Source organism: Macaca fascicularis, chromosome 5, assembly GCF_037993035.2.
Source record: "Macaca fascicularis isolate 582-1 chromosome 5, T2T-MFA8v1.1".
NCBI lineage: Eukaryota > Metazoa > Chordata > Mammalia > Primates > Cercopithecidae > Macaca > Macaca fascicularis.
The window spans coordinates 164,178,519-164,202,733 of NC_088379.1; the positions used below are offsets into that span (position 1 = coordinate 164,178,519).

Genomic DNA, 24,215 nt, shown 5'->3' on the forward strand with positions numbered 1-24,215 from the left:
CAACATTTAGAGGTGATTTTCTTTCAAATAGATTTCAAAGGGATTTCATAAGTGCCGTGTCATAACTGCTACCATCCCTGACATAAAATGTAGAGTAACTTTACCTTGATCCTGATAGAAATAAAACCAGAGTATTTTATTGTTCCTCAGTCTTAGCCAGAATTGCAAGAATACAATTTTGTTTTGAAGAACTACTCTTTTTTTTTTTTTTTTTAAGACAGGGTCTTACTCTGTCAGCCAGGCTGGACAGGCTGGAGTGCAGTGGTGTGATCTCAGCTCACTGCAACCTCCGCCTCCTGGGTTCCTGTGATTCTTCCACCTCAGCCTCCCGAGTAGCTGGGATTACAGGTGCATGTCACCACACCCACACCCAGCTAATTTTTGTGGAATTTTTGGTAGAGACAGGGTTTCATCATGTTGGCCAGGCTGCTCTCTTAACTCCTAAGCTCAAGTGATCTGCCCGCCTTGGCCTCCCAAACTGCTGGGATTACAGGTGTGAGCCACTGCACCTGGCCTATATGCACATTTTCTCTTGTTAATTTAACCTTTTAGGAGCAGGTCACCATGCTTATCTGAAATTTCCCATTCATATGGTTTGCCAGAGGTCTTTCATGTTATCCTTTTTTAGACTTGGATTTAGAAAATAATCCTGCTTTGACTTACTATTTGGGTGATATAATTGCTCTCTTAATTTGTTTCTAGTTAGATAAGTAATCTATAGGGAGCTAATTTTAGTATATAGCCAGATGAAAGAGTTTTCTCAGCCAGACTGACTTAGCAACATAGTCTTAGCCATTTAAAATACATATAAATAAATAATAATTAGGTTTATCTTTATTACGGTTTTGACTGTGAAATATAATTAGACCTTTTAGAAAACTGTATTAGGATATATTTTCACCTGGCCACAACAGAGTGCCCTGAAATCCACTGATTATGGATTCTTCTTCCTTGGCACTGCTAATGGCACTGTATTCAGTCCCTACTCTCTGAAAAGAGTGTATGTCTGATGATGATGGCTGTGGTGTTAGACTAGGTAGGACAAGAGCACATCCTTGAAGGAGTTCATGTCACGTGCTGGCTTTATTAGCCACGTGTATATATATTACTCCATTCTCTGTATTGTTCCCTCCTTAAAGTGTCATCCAGAGCTGCTGTGGAAAAAGATATTGTTGTCAGTTTGTTTATAATAAAGTTAATGAGTGACTTTGAATTGTTAACCCTGAGCCTGAGAACATACTGGATCTATATTGAAGCATCATTCATAGTGTAGCAAAACTTATTAATGGTACTCATTGCATATTATCTTCAAGCATTTTAGTAAGCATATTTAAAACAAAAGTCTTAATTTTTTCAACTGTGGACCTCTACACAGCAATAGGAAGGAACTATTCCAACTAGGTTTTTTTGTGTAGTAAAACAATAAAGTAATTTATTTACCAGAGACCTTGATTTGAGTTCTTGTTCTGATGTTAGCTAGCTGCACAATGCTTAGACAAGTAATTTAACTACTTCTTCTTTTTTTTTTTTTTTTTTTTTTTTTTTTTTGACATGGAGTCTCGCTCTGTCTCCAGGCTAGAGTGCAATGGCGCCATCTCGGCTCACCGCAACCTCTACCTCTGCCTCCCGGGTTCAAGCGATTCTCCTTCCTCAGCCTCCTGAGTAGCTGGGCCTACAGGCATGCACCATCACACACAGCTAATTTTTGTATTTTTAGTAGAGACAGAGTTTCACCATGTTGGCCAGGATGGTCTCGATCTTTTGACCTCATGATCCGCCCGCCTTGGCCTCCCAAAATGCTGGGATTACAGGCGTGAGCCACCACATCTGGCTGTCATTTAACTTCTTAAAGTTACTGATTTCTCCCTTCAAAATGGAGGTCATGATTGTCATACTGGTCTACCTCACAATATTATTTTGAAAATTATTGGCTGGGCATGGTGGCTCACGCTTGTAATCCCAGCACTTTTGGGAGGCTGAGGCGGGTGGATCACCTGAAGATTCAGGAGTTCAAGGCCACCCTGGCCAACGTGGTGAAACCCCTTCTTTACTTAAAATATCAAACATTAGCTGGGCACGGTGGTGTGCACCTGTAACCCCTGCTACTCGGGAGGCTGGGGCAGGAGAATCACTTGCACCCAGGAGGTAGAGGTTGCAATGAGCTGAGATTGGGCCATTGCACTCTAGCCTGGGCAACAAGAGTGAAACTTTGTTTCAAAAAAAAAAAAGAAAAAAGAATTATTAATAGTTACAGTAATAATTACAATTATTTTACTAAGTACTCTGTGTGTGTGTGTGTGTGTGTGTGTGTGTGTGTGTGTGTGTGTGTGTGTGATTTTCTTTAGTCATCTAACAATATTAGGAGCAAAATGGGATTCTGCTTCTCATTCTTTAGATGAAAACTTGAGGTTTAAATGAGAAAACTAGAGTTCATGTCATCCGAATCTTTTTGCACACTGTAAAGCTTATGTGAATGCCAGTTATTGTTGTTAGATTGTAATGCTCTAAAGTCATTCCTATGTGGGTTGGAACCCAACTCTTCTCTGTATCTGTGTGACAGTAGGCAGATTGCTTCAATGTTCAGAACCATTTTTCCTGATCTGTCAAGTGCTGTTAATGATGCATACTTCATAGGTTTTGCAGGAATTACATATCTGGCACATGGCCTGACACACGGTGGCATCCATGAATTCGACTCCTGCTTTTTCAGCTAGGATGTTTTCCTTTTCTTGATTTTTAAATAGAATGTTGATGGTGATTCAGAGACTTATTTATTTGATTTTAACTTCGTAGAACATGATTTTCTGTTGGACATCTTAGATTAATTACGATTTGCTTTAAGATCCTTTATTAACTACTCTTTACACATTGGTACTGGTTTGCAAAATAGCTCATAAAAGACCATAATTGATATGAAAAATTTGTATTATTTTTTCCCTAAGTACTTCAATTTTTTCCCACTTATTAAGTGATTTTGTGCAAGTCGAGCTGCTTAGTAAGACCTGTCTTTGTAGTCATTTCGTGTGTGTGTTTGCAAGGAGGTATTTTTAGATAGTTTAGCTGAACAGCAATCTGACGTCTTTAGAGGAGACATCAGTTCATTATGTGGATACAAATTCTATGCTTTCGGCTTTTATACACCAAGTCTTAATTTAAATCTGTTTTTCTTGCCTTTTCTAACGAAAGAGACTACATCATGGTATGTATTCTATTTCTTCCTAAGGCTTGCCTTTCTGGTTAACCTTTGCTTAAGAAATGATCAAGGTAGAAATGTCTTTATTTGCTCACAACTTAATATAGATTATAGAAGCATGAGATTTGGAGCTGTATTTAAATATGCCATTATACATTGTGCTATACAGTGTTTTTCTATTGCAATGTGATTCAGGGATTTAAAATAGTCATTATGGGGCTCATAAATGCTGCGTTCTTTTAAGAAGAAGAATGTAAAGGCCAAGATGTGGGAGTTCTATACTTCTTATAACTGCACATACTGCTTTATCGGTTTAAAAAAATGCCTTTTGCTTTGTGAAAGATAATTTAATGCTGAGTATGTAAGAGGAACGTTGTTATTTGCTTTCTTATTGCTCTAAATACAGTGTTTATAGGAAGTTATAATATCTTCTTTTATCTGATTCTCCTTACCCCTTTCGAAATACTGGGAAAAGAAACTCTTAAGGCTTAAGCAAATTCATGTTAGTTGTTTGTGACACTTATCTCAAAAGAGATAATACCTTTGGTAAATGATATACTTAGTACCTTTGATTAATGATAAACATAGAAATTTTTTTTCTAAGCATAGTAAATTTTTTTACTACAGCTAAGTTGAGAAACTATTCATAGAGAAGTTTAAAAGATTTTTAAAAAATAATTTTCCAGTATGTTCTTTATTTCTTTTCCAAAATTTTTAAGTTATATCTACTACATGTCGAAATGTCAAAGCTTGAGTGAAAACTTTTGTTATTGGTTCCGATGTGTCATCTGCATGGTGTGAAGCATCCAGGGTTTAAAGCATGGTTTTTGGTTTTCAGTTTAGTTATTTGATAATGTGTGAATTCACTGGAATTTTAGAGATATTTTAATTATTACAATGGAATTTCTCATATTTTATCTTATATTGTAAACATGAATCATTGTCAGAGAGAAATGAATTATCTAATGCCAAAGAAAGACACATCTTAGAGTGTCAGGTTAATAATGGGCATCTGTATGAAGATGTGGAGATCTTTTATTCTTCAAGAAGAAAGCAAATAAGTTTTTTTATATATCGAAGGATCAAACAAGACATTTTTTATAGTATGAAAAACAGAGGAAATCCTAAAGCCATGACTTTTTTTTTTTAAATCCTTTCTTGTTCTTAAAAATTAGTGGCGTTATGTAACCATTTAAGTATTTAGCTGAAGCCTGATATTAAGTGAGTCAGATTCCTAGCTTCTTAATGATGCGTCTTTACAGTGAAATTCAAGCAGTTGCCAGATTCTTAAGCCATGAGTTCATTCTCCACCCCCCTCCCCAAATTTGCATGCAGTAGAAACTGAGAATCTGTGCCAAAAGAGGTGTTAGCACTGAAATTCTTATATGCTAAATGTAACTTTTGATTTTAGGCTGTTTCACAGTGAAATTGTATTTTAATTTAAGAAACATGACCAATGTCAGGCTGAAGTTTCTTTATTGAAAAGTAACATACAAGCTCTGAAATCTGCCGTCATTGGCTCCTCTTAACTTCCCATCACATCCCACCAGAATAACAGTTGTTTTTTTAGAGTTTTCCCCAAATCAACGAAGAAAAGCACCTACCTTTGCCTAACGTAGTAACACAGTAATGTACTAACTCTATCAGCCCTACTCTCGTGTAAGCCAAGTATTTTCTTGCCTCAGCATTGATTTGGAGGGAGAAGATTATATAAGCCTTTTCTTGTACACATAACTCCAAGCAGTCCTTCAGGAATTGTGAAATTGAGCACCTTACGAATTTTTCCTAAGGGATCATGGAGAAGTCAGGTTGGAAATATGAAGAATGTAGTTAATGCCTACCTCCCACCCCCATGGAGACACACACACACACACACACACACACACACACGAATTGTAAACGAAATAGTGCCCTGGTGGGGGATATGCAGTGCCTGACTCCTTTGGATTTCATTCCAATAGACACTTTATCCCTTTTTTCCTGAATTAAGGTGATAAATCTTCGTTTTTGGTTCAGTTCACTTTAAAATATCTCACAGATTTGAACCATCATTAACTGGAATATATGAAATATATAAAATTCTTGAAAATTGTTTAAAGATGTCTTTCCTTAACTTACTCTTCTGGCTGGGTGCAGTGGCTCACGCCTGTAATCCCAACACTTTGGGAGACCACGGTGGGAGGATGACTTGAGCCCAAGAGTTGGAGACCAGCCTGAGCAACATAGGGAGACTTTGTCTCTACAAAAAAAAAAATTGAAAAATTAACCGGGGGTGGTGGACCATGCCTGTGGTTCCAGCTACTTGAGAAACTGAAGTAGGAGGATCACTTGAGCCCAGGAGGTTGAGACTGCAGTGAGCCATGTTCATACCACTGCATTCCATTCTGGGTGACAGAGGGAGACCCTGTCTCAAAAAAAGAAAAGAAAAGAAACACACTCTTCTTGTGTTGACAGGAGATTTTTTTCTACCTCTATTGCTTTTCTTTTTTTATGTTCCAGTTTTCCATAGTTGGTAGAATACATTTGAATAAGCCCTATTTAGTCATATATGAAGGTATGTATATATCTAGTTTACACAAAGCTATCTAGTTTATAAGCACCAGAGAATCACAGATGTCAGATGCTGGCCTTCAAGTGAAGAGGACACATTAAAAATACCAAAGTTTATATCTGATTTATTTGGTGTGTTTTGTTATTGATGTCTTGGTTACTATTTTTTTTTATTGATTTTAATCTGAGTTCTGTGAATTACAGTCTAAAGGAAGGATTCTATCTCAGGAGGTTTGCTAATCCTGTTGGTAAAATTGAAATCATTAAAGAGCAGAATTTATTTACAAAGCTACATTAATTCAAATGGCAAGTATCTAGCCAAGTTCATATTTCACTTGAACTTTTATTAGGTTTCTGTGTTTGGAGGAAACACTAGGTGTTTCTCAAGTTCCTTAAGATATTTATAAGCAAAAGTGTAGACATTTAAGCAAACTTTAAAATATAAATGAATTCCTATTTTACTTTCCTGTGGTGGGCTTCATGTATGAACTACTTTAAGTAGGGCTTACCTCAAAAGGAAGAGAAACCTTGAGGCCTGTTATCTAGTTACCCCATCTGTTTATGGATTTCAAGAATCACTGTCTCACCACAGTATGGATCAAAGTATTCCCTCCCTCATTATCATTGTCATCTTGATCATCATTGTACTTGTATGCGTTAACTAGTAAGCACTCAATAAGCAGGTGAAGTTTTACAAAGTTTTGCCCCCAAAACGAAACATCAGTTGGTTGATTATAATTTTAAAAATTAAGAGTCTATTTATTTGCCCACTGGATATTTTAGTGTGGATGTTGTCACAGATTTGACATAGCTAAAATACAACTCTTAACTGTTCCCCCCAGCCACCACCACCACCACCAAATATTAACCCAAACCAACCAACCAACCAGCCATGCAGTCAACAAACTATTAGGGTCCCTAGTTTTCCTCATCTCAAATCATTGAGGTTGCCATCTATGCACGTATTGAAACCCCAAACCTATCTTTGGTTCCTCAGGTTGCTCAAACCTCTGTATCCTTCAGCAAGTCTTAGTTCTTCTACCTGCCTCACCATGAATTGACGTTCTTCCCTCCATCTCCATTATTACCACCCTGGTCCAAGCTACCATCGTCTCACTTACACGGTTCCGGGTGTTGTACTGTTCCAAATACCTAATAGTACTTGTACTATTCCTAGTGTTTCCCTTATTTCTCATCTGCCCTTCTTCTGCATGCTATTCTTCACATTTATAAAATATAAATCAGATTTATAAAATATAAATCAAACAATGTCATTTCTGTGCTTTTAAAACTCCTCAGTAGCTTTCTATTGCACTTGGAGTAGAATCTGCGCTCCCTGGAGAACAATGCATGAACTAGCCCCACTTGTTCTTCTTTCCTGTCATTGGACTTTTCTCCATCTTACCCACTCTTGCTTCCGTTGCCTTGATCCTCCCTTTGTACATTTAACAGACCAAGCCATGGAGCCTTTTGAGGCTCCATGTTTTATTTTGCCCAGAATTTTACCTGTGATGCTTGCCTGGCTGGATCCATGACTCTCAGATGTCAGCTATAGGAGGTTTTCCTGGCAGGCCAGTTCAAAGTAGCCCCTCGGGCATTTCTGTTACACCATATTATTCTAATTCTCTGCCAAGCATTGATTACTGTATTTTGGGTTTTTGTTTGTTGTTGTTGTTCATGTTATTACTGCTTGATTATTATGTCTTTCCCCACTGGAATGCAAGCTTCATGAAAGTATGTACCTCATCTGTTCAGTTCATCACTGTCTGTAATGTCTGGGATGTGTTTAACATAAAAAAACCATTTGATAAATAATTATGGAATGTGTAAGAGAAAAATTAATAAGTACAAAAACGTAGGTATAGGCAACATGTTAGTAAGCTTAGAATTAGTAGATAATTGTTTCATCTTGGGAGGATTTTTTTTCTCTTGTGAGTAGATTAAACTTAGATAAAATTGAATTTGGGTAAAAAGACTGGAGGCAATAAGTAGCTAGTAAACATCAATCACTGAATATCCACATTAGCAATCTTAATGATAAGTTAGGATTAACACTGTTAACTATCACTATTGTTATGTCATGTGATTCTTTAATATTGAACATTTTAATAAAATATGGAAATAAATATTGTTTAAGCAGCAAAAAAATTTTGATAAAAGCTTCTTAGGAATTTAGGTGATATCGAATTTTAGAAATACTGACATTCTATTTAGGAAGAATATTACTATGGATTATTTTGAAGATCAAACTTTGAAGGCCTTCGGTATAATTCAGTGCCAAAAACCAAGTAAAGCTACTTGGATGTTTCCTTAAGTGATAGGACTTGACTATAAAGCATTATGAAAGTTACATGGTTCTCTAAGAACAATCATATTTAATGTATCATGGAATTGAAGTAAAAATATGTAAATTTTTGTTTACATGCATAATAAATTGTTAATAAAGAATTCCAAGTTACTTTTCCCTCTTAGGATTTATGGGGGTTTGTGGAATACTTGTCTTTAAAATTAATGATACAGTTTACATTGTAGAAAATTTGGAAACTATTTAAATTAATATTTTTCTATGATATAAAAGCAAAATCTAAATTCTGCTTTTAGCAGTGACGTAGCTAATTCACCTCTCTTGATATCAGTTCCTACAGCTGTGAAATGAGAAGATTATACTAAATGAATCCTCAGGCTCTTCCAGGTCTATCATTGTGCTTTATACAAAAACTTGTATTTGCGTAATGCTTTATATTACCAGAATTCTTTCACATCTGTTTTCCATTTGTTCTCACAACTATCTTGTTAGGTAGGCAGTACAGACCTTGTTATGTCTGTTCCACACTTGTGAGTAAACTGAACTAAGAATTAAAATTATTTTCTTGAGTTACACAGTCATCTTGGAACTAGCCATGTATTTGCTGTATAATTTCATATCATAATCTTTGACCTCCTGATGCTAATTCCTGGTGATGTTAAGTACTTAGTCAAAGTAAGTATCCATATTTCATAAATTACCACTGCAGTAACTTGAGAATTTTCAAAATCTGACTTTGGAAATTTGGTTATCCACCCACATAATTTGTAGGAAGCCAGTACTAAAGTATTGTAGCGATTTGTGAGATATACCTAATCACTTTTATGGTGCTTCAAGCCTATCAAATTTTTACTTTTTTAAAAAGTTGAATAGCTGAATATAGAGGCTCCTCTAAAGTACCTCCAGGTTAGGTTTTGAAAGGCCATTTTTAAGTTTGTTGTCCAGATGGTATACCTCACTCCATTCTAACTTGACTTCCTACTTCCATTCTAATCCCTTACAAGCCATTTTCCCTACCCCGTGCCAGAATTATCTTATAAAACATAACTGGGTCTTGTTAACTTCCTGTTTAAAAAAACCCAGTGACTTCTCATTGCACTTAGAGAGCCTACTTTTTGGTAGGCTCTCTGCCCTGACCCTATTTGTACCACTCTGCCCTGACCCTATTTGTACCACTCAGCCTTTCTCACTCCTTACCTTCCAGTGCATGAACTCTTCTCAGAACCGTCAGATTCTGAGTGCATGTTTTCTCCCTCAACATTCTCACTCTTTACTCCAGTCACCTTGAAATTGGTTCTCGACCGTTCCTAGGTTTATCCCACCTAAAGTCTTTACCCTGGATACTCCTGCCATCTGTAAAGCTTTCCTTCCACATCTTTGGCTGGATCCTTTGTATTTATTCACCTCTCATTTCAGATGTTATTTTCTCAGAGTGGCCTTCTCAGATCACCCAGTCTTAAATAGTAGAGTCTCCATTCCCAACCATCACCATCTATTACACGCTCTTCTTTTGGTATTGTCTGTACAGTACTTACTGATAGCTGAAATCGTTTTAAAATTTTTTTATTATTACATATTCCTCCTTTCCCCTTCCCCCCCTCAAACCCTTCCTCTCTGATTTAAGAGTGTAAATTCCAGGGAGCAGGGATTTTGCTAATCCTAGTCATTGCCAAATCACTAGTTCCTGTAACAGTGACTGGCTTGTTACAGGATGTCAGTAAATACTTGTTGGATAATTAAGTAGATGAATGAATCTTATTGTTCTGAGTAAGTTTATATACTCTTCATCTGGCAGGCTTCTTGTTGAGATCTATGATAGGAAGTTAAAAATTTGTTGAGTTCAGAAGTTTTGTCCTTAATTTTTTTGGTGCTGGCTTCCAGGAAAGCTAAACTAAATTTATTGCATAACTACAGTTGCTGGTCATTGTGTTTTAGTTTTATTCTGGTGATCTTGCCTATAATTGCTGATGGAAGGGGTTGACTATAGAGCTGGTTAAGGAAAAGAACATTGGGATCAGACCATCCATGTTCAATTTCTCTCAGCCTCAATATCTTCTACTTTAAACTGGAGTTAACAATTCAATGATTTGCTTGTTTAATACTTACTATACCTTAGGCACTATGTGAGAAGCTAGGAAAGCGTGATGAAAAAGACAGATACACCTAGAGAGGGCATTGAATTATTAAATCAGCAGCTACTGTAAAGGGATTTAAGTTCTGTGACAGGCAGCATTCTGGGTATCACAGGAACATCTCACAAGAATTTCTAACTTCAGGAGGAGGGTTCAGAGAATTAGCCAGGCCAGGGGTGAGAGTATTCTTCCCGGAAGAGGGAACAGTGAAGACCCAGGAGGAGATACAGAGTATCTCTCTGTATTTAAAGTAACCAGAAATAGATTTATATATTTAGTACAGAGACTGAGGGGAAGAGAAGTAAGTGTGAGAAGATCAAAAGGAGAAGACAGTAGGGTGCAGTGGTTAGGAATATAACTTTTTCCAAAGGGAAAGAGAAGCCACTAAAACATTTTAGGCAGGAGAGTGACAAGATCAGGTGTGTATTTTCCTATCGTGTTTTAAAAGTTTACCTCTGGCTGCAACATGAAGAAGAGGGTTACAAGAAGCAAGATGGGACAGTGGTAGTACAGTAGCACCACAGTGAAGTGGGTTCATATTTGTAAATCCCCTCTCAGAGTGCTGTCACACATAGTGGGAGCTTGGTTAATTTTATAAGTTCTGAGTGTTCCTAAGGTGAATTGAGGCTGTGTAACTTCAAGGTTATGGAAGTTATACTGTTTGCATCGACGTTTTCAGAGTATTCATGCTTTTGTGTATGTGCATGCATGTGCACTGACACCATAGATTATATTTAACCAGTCATCAGCTTCTCTAAGTGGATTTTAATGAGTGCTACTCTGTTTCCCTGATTTCAACCTAGGATGATACATCAATATGCATACGCATACACACTTAACAGAAAAATTTAGAGAAAGTAGTTGAAGTTGAGGAAAGTAAACAAAACTTAATACAGCAATAGAATATTAAAAGTTTGTATTAATTTGGGAAGAATGTACTTTCTAAGAGAGTTACTCAGTTGGTGATGTAAATCAGTCATGGCAGGTGACTGAGAAAGTCATAAAAATGCTGGAGCATTGGCAGAAGTGAGGGGATCTCTTTATGAGGTAATGTGTGCTTGATGATGTCATAGTCATTCAGACTATTCATTTAATGGCATGTGTCTAAGGTTTACAAAAAAAGGAAAGATGAAGGAAAAGAGAAAAATCTGTTAGACTTCTTGCAGTTTATGAGTATATATTCCTACTGGCCCTAGGCAGTGAGTAACACACCACTAATGTTCAGTCAGTTCTTGCATAGTGCCCTCCCGACAGCCAAAGCAGTGAGATTACCTGGCATGCCAGGGTTGACACATCAAGCCTTTGAAAATAAATGTGAAATTAAATGTCTTATCATTGAAGTCCTTGGAAATAAATCCTAACGTGGATATCTTTAAAAAGGAAAAATTGATACAGTAGGCACATAACGTGAATACCTAGTGTGTTTGTTAGCACCTGTGGTGGTGGTTGCATGAAATCTAGAAGCGAATCTTTAGAGGTAGGATCTGAATTGTCATCTAAAATAGTTTTCTGTGTGTGTGTGAATATATACATCTGTGTGTATGAGGAATGGGTGGAGATTATTAATTATTTTTATTATTTTTCAAGACAAGGTCTCACTCTGCCACCCAGGGCTTGAGTGCTGTGGTGCAGTCACAGTTCACTCAACTTCCTAGGCTCGAGCGATCCTCCCACCTCAGCCTCCTTAGTAGCTGGGACTGCAGACGTGTGTCATTACACCCGGCTAATTTTTGTATTTCTTGTAGAGACAGGGTTTTGCCATGTTGCCCAGGCTGGTCTGAAACCCCTGGACTCAAGCTGTCCTCCCGCCTAAACCTCCCAAAGTGCTGGGATTACAGGCATGAGCCACCATGCCTGATTTGCTTATTACATTTACTTACTATACTTTAGGCACTATTTGAGAAGCCACACAGTATATAAAGTTTTTCAGTTGACAAAGTTATATAACCAGTGTATCCATAAATGATAACTTAGAATAGATGGAACTTCACAGTTTTGAGTCACTATCCATTGTTTACATATCAAGACAAGCTTTAGTGCTGTTTTTTGATGTCCTCTTGATATAAGTTGTAATGAATATCTTTTTATGTTAAAGTTATGTGGAATTACTGTAAATGTTTTCTTTTTCTTTTTCTTTTTTTTTTTTTGAGACGGTGTCTCGCTCTGTTGCCCAGGCTGGAGTGCAGTGGCCGGATCTCGGCTCACTGCAAGCTCCGCCTCCTGGGTTTACGCCATTCTCCTGCCTCAGCCTCCCGAGTAGCTGGGACTACAGGCGCCTGCCACCTCACCTGGCTAGTTTTTTGTATTTTTTAGTAGAGACAGGGTTTCACCGTGTTAACCAGGGTGGTCTCGATCTCCTGACCTCATGATCCGCCCGTCTCGGCCTCCCAAAGTGCTGGGATTACAGGCTTGAGCCACCGCGCCCGGCCAATGTTTTCTTTTTCTTATCTCAAAAGTAATTCATATTTATATTTAAAACTTTAGAAAATGTAGATAAGCAGAAACAAATTTTAATTGTCTATAATCCTACTATGCAATTATAGCTATTGTTAACATTTTCTTTATGCCCTTCCATAGTCTTTATTTTGTGTATGTGTGTAGAATTGGTTCATGTTAAAATGAGGAAAATCTTTTGTGCAACATTACCACCGTTGCTGATATTTAAAATGTGTTGAATTATTGACTCGTACATTGTGAGCTCCCAAAACCCTTCAGTGGCTTCCCACCTCATTCAGGGTAAAATCCAAACTCTTTACCATAGCTCCCCACGTAATTTCACTCTTGAATATCTCTCTGCCCCAGTCCCTCTCCTTGTCAGAGCTTGTGCTGACCTCGCTATTCCTAAAACATGCTAATGCCACCCCCAGCTTGGGCTTTTGATCTTAGTGTCCTTGTTCCTGAAATGCCTGCTACTCACATGTGCTTCTGCAGGGGTCAGGCCTTCATTCCATTCATATCTTGTACTCAGATGTTACCTGAGCAGGGAGACCTTTCACCCCCTATATCCTGGATCCTACTTAATTAATTCTCTAATCACTACTATGTGATGTTCTTATTTTTTTGATGGCCTTCCCCCAACTTCCTACTCACTCCCCAACACAGACACAGAAATGCTAGGATATAAAGTCTATGGAATCAGAGTTTTGAGTACATCCACTCTTATTCCTAATGAAATCAAGTTTACTTCCATTTTTTTGAAAGACTACAGCATAAATTTCAAAAGAAGTATTTATTCTCAAGTGGTCAGCCTATTCAGTAAATTTTATGAGTCATCAAAATCAAACAGTCAAGTAGGTGGCTTCTAGACCTAATTTTTCACATAACCTATGAAGCAGCACTTTTAAAAACAAGTAGTTTTTCGGAAGCCTTATAGTTTCATCATAGAATATTTGTGTATTGAAATTTGGGTAGATATTAGTGCTCTCCAAATTAGAGGGCACTGAACAACTCCATATATTTCATACTGTCTTTGGTTCATAAGATAATCTAATACTTTGTTGATTTTGTTCTTAAGTTACATAAACAGCACAAGAATTTTTCATAATATATTTAATGATTATATTCCTTTGACTTAGTGATATGCTAGATTTATCTCAACTTTACACAAAGACAAATATGAAGTATACTTAGCAATGTATTATATATTAATATATGAAAATGTTATATACAAAGTTTGTGTGCTTATATACTTTGTATGCATGTCTGTATATTTAATGAAGATGATATAATTAAAATTATTCCTTTGGGAAATAAGTGAGAGCATTAAAAAAGAGAAAACAATTTTCTCGTCTTAATATAACATCTTAGGTCATCCCTTGCTATCTAGTCACCGTTTATCACATCGGTTTCTTTTCGTCTTTGCTGGATGCAGTACTTATCACAACTTGACAGTTTCTTGTTTGTTATTTAATTATTTGTCCCCACCCACTAGTTGTAAGATGCATGACAGCATGGGCTTTATTTTACTCATTGCTATATTTAGCAAACTCGGAATAGTGTCTGGCCTACTGGTTTTCAATAAATGTTGTTTGACTAGTTAATTGAAAAGTAAATGAACTGTCGTGTTTATTTTATCCAAACTGCACACAATCCCGTGAAATAAGTCACATGTTATCAGAGTCCTGCCTACTTCTTCATAAGGCATTTAGACTTTCACTGTGGAAGATTTTTCAGTCATAGGTCGCAAAAATGATCCTAGTATTTGTTTAGGGTGATGATAGCTATTGTACCAAACAAAACAAAATATAATGGTTCAAACACAATAGATTTGTTTTAAAGTCTCTTTTTCATAAATCTGATGTTGTTCTTGATCAATGGACAAATTCCTTCTAGATAGTAGTTCAGGGGTGCAGGCCCTCTCCATTTTTTGGCTCAGTTGTCTTTAACCTTCAATGCAAAGCTTGCGTTTTCTTCCAGTGGAGACTCTCTTTAATGGAAAGGGTAAGATCATGGAGAGTCTCATGTGGAAGGTTGTTATGAGTAAGATATAGAAGTGGCATAATCACTTGTAATTGTTTGTACTCTAGTGGTTTGAACTCATTTATATTGGCACTTACGTAACTGGAAGGGAGGTTGGGAAATGTAATCTAGCAATGTACTCAGCAAGAGGGCACTGGTGAATAGCTAGCCAGTCTCAGCCATGCTACTGTATGTAGATCTAAGTTCATTTGCATTTAGGTGTAAGATAGCTTTATAAGTTTTGAAGAGTTAAAAATTAATTATGGATTAATGTTTTTAATTCTGTGTAAGGCCTCCTTCCCAAACCCAACCTTTTTTTTCACAAATAAGGCAGCTTAAAATCCTCCATGGATCCCATAGGAATCTTTTTTCTTTGATTTTAAACACTCATTTCCCAAACTCCATACCCCATTGAGCATTTCTTCAGCTGGGATAACTAAGTGCAGTCTCTTTGGAGCTCATCAAAGTTGTTGTCTAATTGGTTGTAGAAACCATCTTCTGATAGTACCAGCAGCTACCTCCCTCTCCAGGGATTGCTGCTTCCATAGCACCAGTCCCACTAGGTTCTGGAAAACAAGAGACCGAGAACTCAAGTTTTAGTAATTGTAGAATATTACCAGTATTTCTATATTAATTAGTGTTACAGTCTAGATGGTATGATTGCATGATTTGCTTATAGTTGATAAACGTAGATTTTGGAGCCTGTTACTGAGGGTTTTGGACGAGCCACTTAAGCTCTGTGAACTTCCGTTTCTTATCTCCTTCCTTCCTTCCGTCCGTCCGTCCTTCCATCCTTTCGTCTCACTCTGTCACCCAGGCTGGAGTGCATTGGCATGGTCTTGGCCCACTACCAACTCTGCCTCCCGGGTTCAAGCTATTCTCATGCCTCAGCCTCCCAAGTAGCTGGGAGGTGCATGCCACCATGCCCGGCTAATTTTTGTATTTTTAGTAGAGGCGGGGTTTCACCTTGTTCGTCAGACTGGTCTGAAACACCTGACCTCAGGTGATCCAGCTGCCTCGCCGTCCCAAAGTGCTGGGATTACAGGCGTGAGCCATCGCACCCGGCCTGAGCTTTCATTTCTTCGGCAATGAAGTGCAACATCTGGGTTCTTCATAGGTATTAGAACAAAGAGACAATGTATGAAACATTCATTGCATTGCCTGTTACACAATACATGCCCCCTCGCCCCAAAGCAATCTAACATTAAGAGAAAATATACAGAGGACTTTGGAATTTAAAACAGATGAAATACTACCCAGAACATGACTTTTAAATCACCCAACTCAGTGCCAACAGTTGCTGTGTTTTTCATTGAAAGTTCTTGGACTGGTAATCTAGAGAATTTTTTGGAATCTCCCAGAGGGATTCGTGCTTTTCAAATGAGTCGTCGTTGATGGTTGAAAATGAATTGAAAAGGAAAAGGAATTATATGCAGAGTGCATGCCTGTGTACGTGCATTTGTGTGCGTGTGTGTGTACGTATGTGTATTTGAAGTGAGAATAGTGTGGCTGTCACTTGAAATCCATCATAAAACTGTTTATTAACAGGCAACAGGACATTTCATTTGGCCATATATACATTAATCAACTACCTTCGTGTTTCTATGGAAACTTGTATAAACAGTTGGATTGTACTGTTTGAGGTCTCAAATAAACATTTCCATTTTGAAAAAAAGACAGTTATCTTTTCAATGACACTTTCAATGGTTCTAATAATAATTCTGCTATTATTCTTGATGCCATATATCTCAGATATCTTTCTTAAAGTGATAGAATTCATTGACTAGCTAGCATAAGTGAGAGAGAGAGAGCACGCGCAAGAGAGCGTGTGCACACACATAGTATTTTTTCTGACCTTCAAATGTTGGGGAAATTATATATAAGACAAGGTTTTGTTTCCATCAAAATCAACTATCAGAAAATAAGTCACCTTAATCTTCTATATAATGAAATTCTCTCTCAATTTATTGTTTTTAAACAAGAATGTATTTTTTCCATAAGGAAAATAAATCAGAAATGACCTCAAGCGATCTTAGCTTGGAATGTTTGTAAGAGTCACATGATGGCATTGGTATAAGGGAGTTAAAGAAGTTTTACGTAGATTTAATAATGAGTCCTGAAAATATGATCTCAAAATTGCAGTTGCTGGATATTACCATAAACATTGTAAAGATCAATTTATAAAGCAAAAAGTAAATGATTGTCGTTGTAAAGAACTTGCAAGAAAAATGAAAAATCAGCTTCACGAATGTTGTACAGCACTATGTCATGTATAGACACATCACTACCTTAAACAAATTAGAAGGAATGTAAACTCAATTGGATGACTCAAAAAGTGAGTCAGCTTTGCAAATGTCAAAGTCATTGATGTTAGAGATGCAGATGTAAAGTTTCGTGAGAGCGAGAAATTATTTACAATTAATATTTTATTTTCCATGTGATTTTGAAATTTGTATTACACTAGTAAGTTGACATAAATAGCCATTTGATTGTTTCATTGATATCCATGAGAATTTTCAGGTCAGTTATTAAATTAATAAATATATTTAAGTTTAATGCTTAAGTGTGTGCTCCCTAGCCATTTGTCTGGGGCTGCCATCTGTTTCCATCACCTTTTTGCTGTGTGATCTTGATGCAAGTCACTTTTCTGCATCTGAGGTTTCCTCCTACATAAAATAGTCCTACTAATACCTACTTTGTAAGAGTGTTGTTAAAAATTAAGTGAGCTAATATATGCAAGTACTTAGAGTAGGGCCTGGCACATAGTAACTGGTGTACAGGTAATCTAATTTTGTTATCTTTGGAAAAATGGGGCAAAGCTTCACATTTTGAAATACATGATACTTAGATCATGCAGTTTCTCATCACCCGGAAGTATTCCTCTCTGCCATTTTGAAGTGAAGTTCATACAGGTTTCCTTTCTACTCAGTGCTTTCTTTCAACATTCAATGGAAAAACCCTTCTAAAAGTATTTGCTTTGAAACATTAGTCACCTTGTGACAGACAGTCTCTTTTCAACCAGTTCACTAATTCTGATTATTTATTTTCCTCATCGGGGTCCCAAGTGTGTTTAAAGTGTCCCCATTTCATACATGTAAGAATTAATTCCTTTCTGCCTTGGGAGAGGGCTAGAGTACCATATTTCAGTAGCTGATTCCACCACATAAAGATATATATTTGGACAGCAAGCCATGTGAAATATTCATTGTATAAGCCACATCTTATCAAGCCTTCTCTGTTACAACTCTCTCTAAAACATTATCATAATATAGGAAAGTAGCAAAGAACATTTGCAATACATCCCCTCCCCCACCCCCAAAAAAACACACAACACAGTGGTGTTTCTGTTCAGACTGTCCTCTGAGAGGCGGTGTGCTCCGTATGGCAGGAGCAGAGTTTTATGGTTTTACCATACTTAGTTTGTAGCATATGTCTGTGCCAAATACGTACTATTTTCGAGGCTTTTGCAGTCAAATATAATAAGGCAATACACATAAAAGCACAAAACTACCCAAGTTGTTATCACTTTGAGAGAATTCTAAACTACAGAAACTTGAATATTTATAAAAGAGAGTAATTGAGCTATAAGCATATCATGACAATGAGGTTATTTAGTTTGCAAAATTTATTATGGTATTCCAAGCAGTGAGTTCCTCTCCATATAAATACATGATTTATTTAAAAGGTAATACGTAGACTTTTGGGGAAATACGTAGTAAGTGAACTACCGTAATGGTAGTTTTAGGTATGATCCTGTCAAAACAAGTCATTTGGTTGGCTTCTTTGTTTCCACGGAATTTGAAAAATATCTGGCCTAACGTGGTGAAGGATGTTGAATGGAAAAATGACAGAAGAAATGAGAAGGAACAGAGAGGCGTATGTAAGGTAGATTATTTGGACGACAGTGATTATTTCATTTGATCACTCTCTTATGTTACAGTCATTTCATAGAAGAAACTGAGGTACACAGAAGTTAACTGACTTGCCCAGGTTTGCTTGACTTAGGAGGTAGTTGAACAGAAGATAAATCCATATATGGCTAACATGAGGCTTCTGTCTTCTGAGCCTGGTAGGAAGCTGGAAGAATGTTAAGTTCTTACAAATTGTTAATTTTGGCAGTTTTCTCCAGTAGATAAAAGCAAATACATTTTTGCAGAACTATTCTTATAAAGCATAGTTATATCAACTCCTTAAAAACTCTACCTGTAGTTTAATCAGAAAAACATTAGGCCTTATCAGTTTATTAAGTTATTAACTCATGACAGATTTAGAAAACTTTTGTTTCCTGACATTATATACATTTATTAGCAAAATAAATTGTATATTTTACAAAAATCTTTCTCTTTGCTTTGTGGAATACTGATAGATGAAGCCTTCAAGGATGGGTGTTGTATCTAGGGTGTATATAAAGGGATTATGAGAGGAGTCAAAATTACTATGGTAAATAATATTTAAAAGTCCAAATGTTTACTTTTTTCTGGTGTTCTTAAAGAGATAGGATTTAAAGAAATAAAAGTTGATCAGATTATAAACTGGTCTTTAAAATGAGCTACTAAAAAATTTCCTGCCTCATCAAGCTGCATGTAGAAACAAGTCAAAGAGTGTCAGAACTAGTAGTACCTGAAAAGATAGTAGCAGAAAGGGAAAAAAAAAAAGAAGACAATGTGGGTGTGTATGTGTGTGCCTGCCTAGAGAAAGAGAAACAATATGAATGGCTTTTAAAACAACTTGAGCTCCAGAGGGAGTGAAAGATAGTGTCTATAGCTGGGTGACTTTGGCCATAAAAGCCCTTTCTGGGAATAGCTCAATAATCTATTGGCATCTAGGCTTAGATTCCAGCTACAGGAATCGTGAATTTGGAAAGGACCTGTGCCTTGCAGAATCTGGTCTGTGACGATCTATACTTAACACTTGTTTAGTCATTTCTGTGTGCCAGGCACTTCTCTAAGTCCTTCACACCCATTTATTTATTCAGCCCTCACAACACAGGCTTTCAATAAATGATGGATGAATGCTGAATGAAAATATAGTATGCTTTATTTTTTACAAATACCTCAGAGAAAAATAGAAAATATGTCTAGGAATATACTGACTCCACCTTGTAGAGATTAAAAGCATGAACATAAAGACTCAAAACTCTAACAATGATATGGGGAGAGCAGTGTTCATTTGGGTAAATTCTGAGTGATGCATCTTAATATAAAGTTACTTTTAGTCACTAAGTGTGATATTTAATTTAAGTAGTTTTATTCAAGGTAAGATGCCCGGGAAGATTGACTAGATTCCAGTGGTCATCACCCCAAACGTTGTGCATTCTGTTGTAACTGTTACTTAAAGTGGTTCCAAGATTAGTTTGGAAAATTATCAGTTAAATACATTTCAGTCAATAGACAGTATTTTTTTGTTTTTAACTGTTGGATTTCTCAGCAGTCCTAAGATGATGATGATAGGTATCTTGGAGCATGAAACTCTCTTTTACATATAAAAAAAAAAAAAGGAGAATAAGCCTCTGTTGATAATAAAATTCCACAAAATTCATCCCCAAAACTTGGGGATCTAGTACCACAGATGCTGGGCTATATCAGTAATTAATTCAGGATGGAAAGGAAGAAGAAGGGCAGCCACCCTTGTTTGTACTGCACTGTCACCAACTTTAGGTATTTTACCAATTTAACTTTTTTTTTTTTTTACTTGTTATTACTTATTTACTTATGAGTATTTACATATTGGTATCAGAGACTTCAAGGCATCCATACTCATTGTCTTTATGTTCAAGGTAGAGTTCATTTATTAGCTAGTGATTTTATAAATGCCAACCATTAGATTAATCAGTGATTATCAAATTCCTATTTATATATTATAGAGACTTAAATAATATGTAGAATTTATTTTTTCAAAGCTAATTATGGTAGCATCTGTTTGTCCTACATAATAAAACAACAAAAAATTATTAAACAAATGATACCAAGGTTTTATGAAACTGTGATTAATTTTAGATTTATGCTTATATAAAGTATTACTTCCTGTGTGCCGGGCACTTCTCTAAGTCCTTCACACCCATTTATTTATTCAGTCCTCACAACACAGGCTTTCAATAAATGATGGATGAATGCTGAATGAAAATATAGTATCCTTTATTATAATACTTATATAAAGTATTATATAAAGTATTACTTTATGTACTTTAATACTAATATAAATACTTTATTACTTCATATATGCATAAACCTAAAATTAATATTATCTGATTTAAATATAATATATAATTAATATAATCTAAGTCTGATTTAAGAACCTGATTTAAATATTACCCTTGTTTCTTATGTATTTAGCAGTGTTTGTAGTTAAACTGTGATTCAACCATTTGCCTAAGAGTAGTTTATTAAAATTGTGATTCACAGGTGGTGTTTTTTAGGACTATAGGTTGCTTGTTCCAGGAACAAAAAAAATTAAGCAGTAATATATTTATATAATCAAATATTAAAATAAATATTTAAGTGATAAAAATGAAAAATATAGGTGAAAAGATTCCTTGGAATTGTGTTCTTAATGAATTGTTGGAAAATACATTGGTATTAAAATTACATAAAATGTGTTACTTTCTCATTTAATTAACTTAATTATTGATTTTATTCAGGTAATTACTGTATATTTCTAGCTTTATAAATTTTTTTTTTGAACAGAATTTGTTATAAATGGTGGCTGCAGTTGCAAGATAATTCACAACTTCAATTTAATCTGTAATTTAAATAGCATACTGATACATAGTAATTTAAATTGGCACTGGGTCAAGCTTAGAAAAAGTTTAGAGTCAGGGATGCTTGCTGTCATGTTGTGCCTTTCTTATATATATTCCTCAGATCTCTGTTGCCCTGATGCCCTTGGGTTTAAATATGGGCATCTGCCCCTGTGTCTGCCTCCTGACTCTTAACCCCTACATGGTTTATTTGCCTCCTAGAAACTCCATTTTTCCTAGGCATGGGCTCAGGCCTCTATTCCATTAGAGTGTCATGGCAGAGCCAAATCAGTGCATTTCAGTTTCTTTCCTTATGGGAACACCTTTTGTAACATCTCCCATTCCATAACTTGACTGATGTGTATTGTCAATAAAATTTAATAATAATGCCAGATGTGGTGACTCATGCCTGTAATCCCAGCACTTTAGGAGGTTGCGCAGGTGGATCACTTGAGGCCAGCAGTTTGAGACCAGCTTGGCCAACATGGTGAAAGCCTGTCTCTGCTTAAACAAATAAAATAAATAAATAAATAAATAGCCGGGGTGGTGGGCACCTGTAATCCCAGCTCTTTGGGAGGCTGAGGAAGGAGAATCGCTTAAATCCAGGAGGTGGAAGTTGCAGTGAGCTGAGATTGTGCCACCACACCTCACCCTGGGCAACAGAGCAAGATTCTGTCTCCAAAAAAAAAAAAAAAAAAAAAAATTAATAATAGTATTGTGATCCTAATTGGTGGGAAAAGATTTTAAGGTTTTTTTGAACATGGCATCTATTCTTACATATCTCATATTAAAAGGTATTTAATTAATGCTAATTTATATATGCATTTACTTTAATGTATCATTATTTCATGCCATTCTGCAAAGAACACAGATAGTGGAGAGAAAGAGATAAAAACAATGTTTGCAGTGGCTCACACCTGTAATCCCAGCCCTCTGAGGAGGGAGGATTGCTTAAGGCCAGAAGTTTGAGACCAACCTGGGCAACATAGAGAGACCCTTTTTTATTACTTGCAAAAAATTTTAAAATTAGCTGGGCATGGTGGCATGTGCCTGTGGTTCCAACTACTCAGGAGGCTGAGGTGGAAGGATCACTTCAGCCCAGGAGTTTAAGGCTATAGTGAGCTATGATTGTGTCTCTACATTCCAGCCTGGACAGTTGAGGAAGTCTGTGTCTTTAAAATAAAAATAAAAATAAAAAACATTTATTTTCTATTGTTTGTAACACCTGTCACACAGTGAATTTGGAGGTAGTAGAGGTTTAGAGTTAGGAATGTCTTACTTATCTTGATATTCTCTGCCCCTAGCAGAGTGTATGACACGGCAGATATTCAATAAGTATTTATTAAATATAATTGAATTTTTAAAAGCAAAAATATTTCTCTTTTGACAGTCTTATGGTTCTGGGCCTAACATTTCCATGTAATTCTGATATTTGTGACTGTAAGTAGGCACAAATGAATAGATTGTGGTATCTAAAAGCTGGATAAATGTCTCTTCTGTTAGGTTTGGAGCTCTTACAGCTCCTAGTGCTCTCCATACAGTGAATTCTTAGTCAGGGAAGATGACCAGATGATGGATTCTAAAGAGAAGAGAATTCTGTGAGACCTGAATAAATAAAGTGTAAAAATTCATTAGATTGGCCGGGCGCGGTGGCTCAAGCCTGTAATCCCAGCACTTTGGGAGGCCGAGACGGACGGATCACGAGGTCAGGAGATCGAGACCATCCTGGTTAACACGGTGAAACCCCGTCTCTACTAAAAAATACAAAAAACTAGCCGGCCGAGGTGGCGGACGCCTGTAGTCCCAGCTACTCGGGAGGTGGAGGCAGGAGAATGGCGTGAACCCGGGAGGCGGAGCTTGCAGTGAGCTGAGATCCGGCCACTGCACTCCAGCCTGGGTGACAGCGCGAGACTCCATCTCAAAAAAAAAAAAAAAAAAAAAAAATTCATTAGATTGTTTTATCTTCATTTGACACATTAATTAAAAAAAAAAAAAACACTATGTGGCATGTCAACCTGAGTCATGTCTGCAAAAGATAATCAATAGAAATCAGTTTATTGTTCTCTAATTACATGTATTGATTGATGCCTTTTAACATCTCTAAGCCATAGAGTAATGTTTCCCCAGTTGCCTTCTGCAGTAAGTGACTGAATTAAATGGAAGAGTAGCTAAGACAATGAAGGGTCTCTATCCTGCCTATTATTTATTTTAATATCTGATCACCATCTATTTAGCTACATGTAAAATTATAGTCATTAATACATATCTGTAAACTTGTATCTTGGAATTGTTCCTGAAGAAGTCCTGCAAATATTTCACTATTCTACATTATGAATGAAACATATAAATTCTGAATTTAGAGGTATTTGCCTATCCCTTACAGATAAGTTGTTATTCTCCTAAATATTACATATTTTACAACATCTTCAATTACCAGTTTCTTTATAAACACTGTTAATAAGATAGGTTTGCGATTATTTCACTTCTCCAAGCTCCCTCAACAAATAGATTTTTCTCCATTTATTTGGCATCTAATTATATGCCCCTATGAAGTTCATGTTTAAATCTTCCCTTTGTATGCCTCGTATCCCATAAAGTTATTATTTCTAAACAGATTGTATGTAAATATTGTTCAATATAATTCACTTAAGGTAGAGGGGGTATAATCCATTCAGAAAGTAGGTCTGAATTAATATGGGATATAAATACATTTTGCCTACTTGGAGCTCTGAAGTATCAAAATCCATTGAGCATTGTCACAAATCCGAACTGTCTCCCTTGTGAGGCCTACTCTAAACTATGCCCTAACATTTTGGAGGGGGAGAGGGAATGAGCCTCAAA

At 36.4% G+C, this 24,215-nt stretch overlaps 1 protein-coding gene across 25 annotated transcripts in view; it reads left to right on the forward strand.

Annotated features, from left to right (window-relative positions):
* Positions 1–24,215, forward strand: part of RAPGEF2 (Rap guanine nucleotide exchange factor 2) — a 260,818-nt gene that overhangs the window by 180,787 nt on the left and 55,816 nt on the right. For 2 of the 25 annotated variants that reach the window (XM_065545651.1, XM_074040696.1), the window contains exon 1: positions 3,063–3,199. The exons of the other annotated variants lie outside the window; for them this stretch is intronic. In XM_065545651.1, the coding sequence (XP_065401723.1) occupies positions 3,197–3,199 (3 nt within the window). In that variant the 5' untranslated portion in view covers positions 3,063–3,196. Of the gene's footprint in view, positions 1–3,062; positions 3,200–24,215 lie in introns of those variants that run through there. 25 annotated transcript variants of the gene reach the window in all.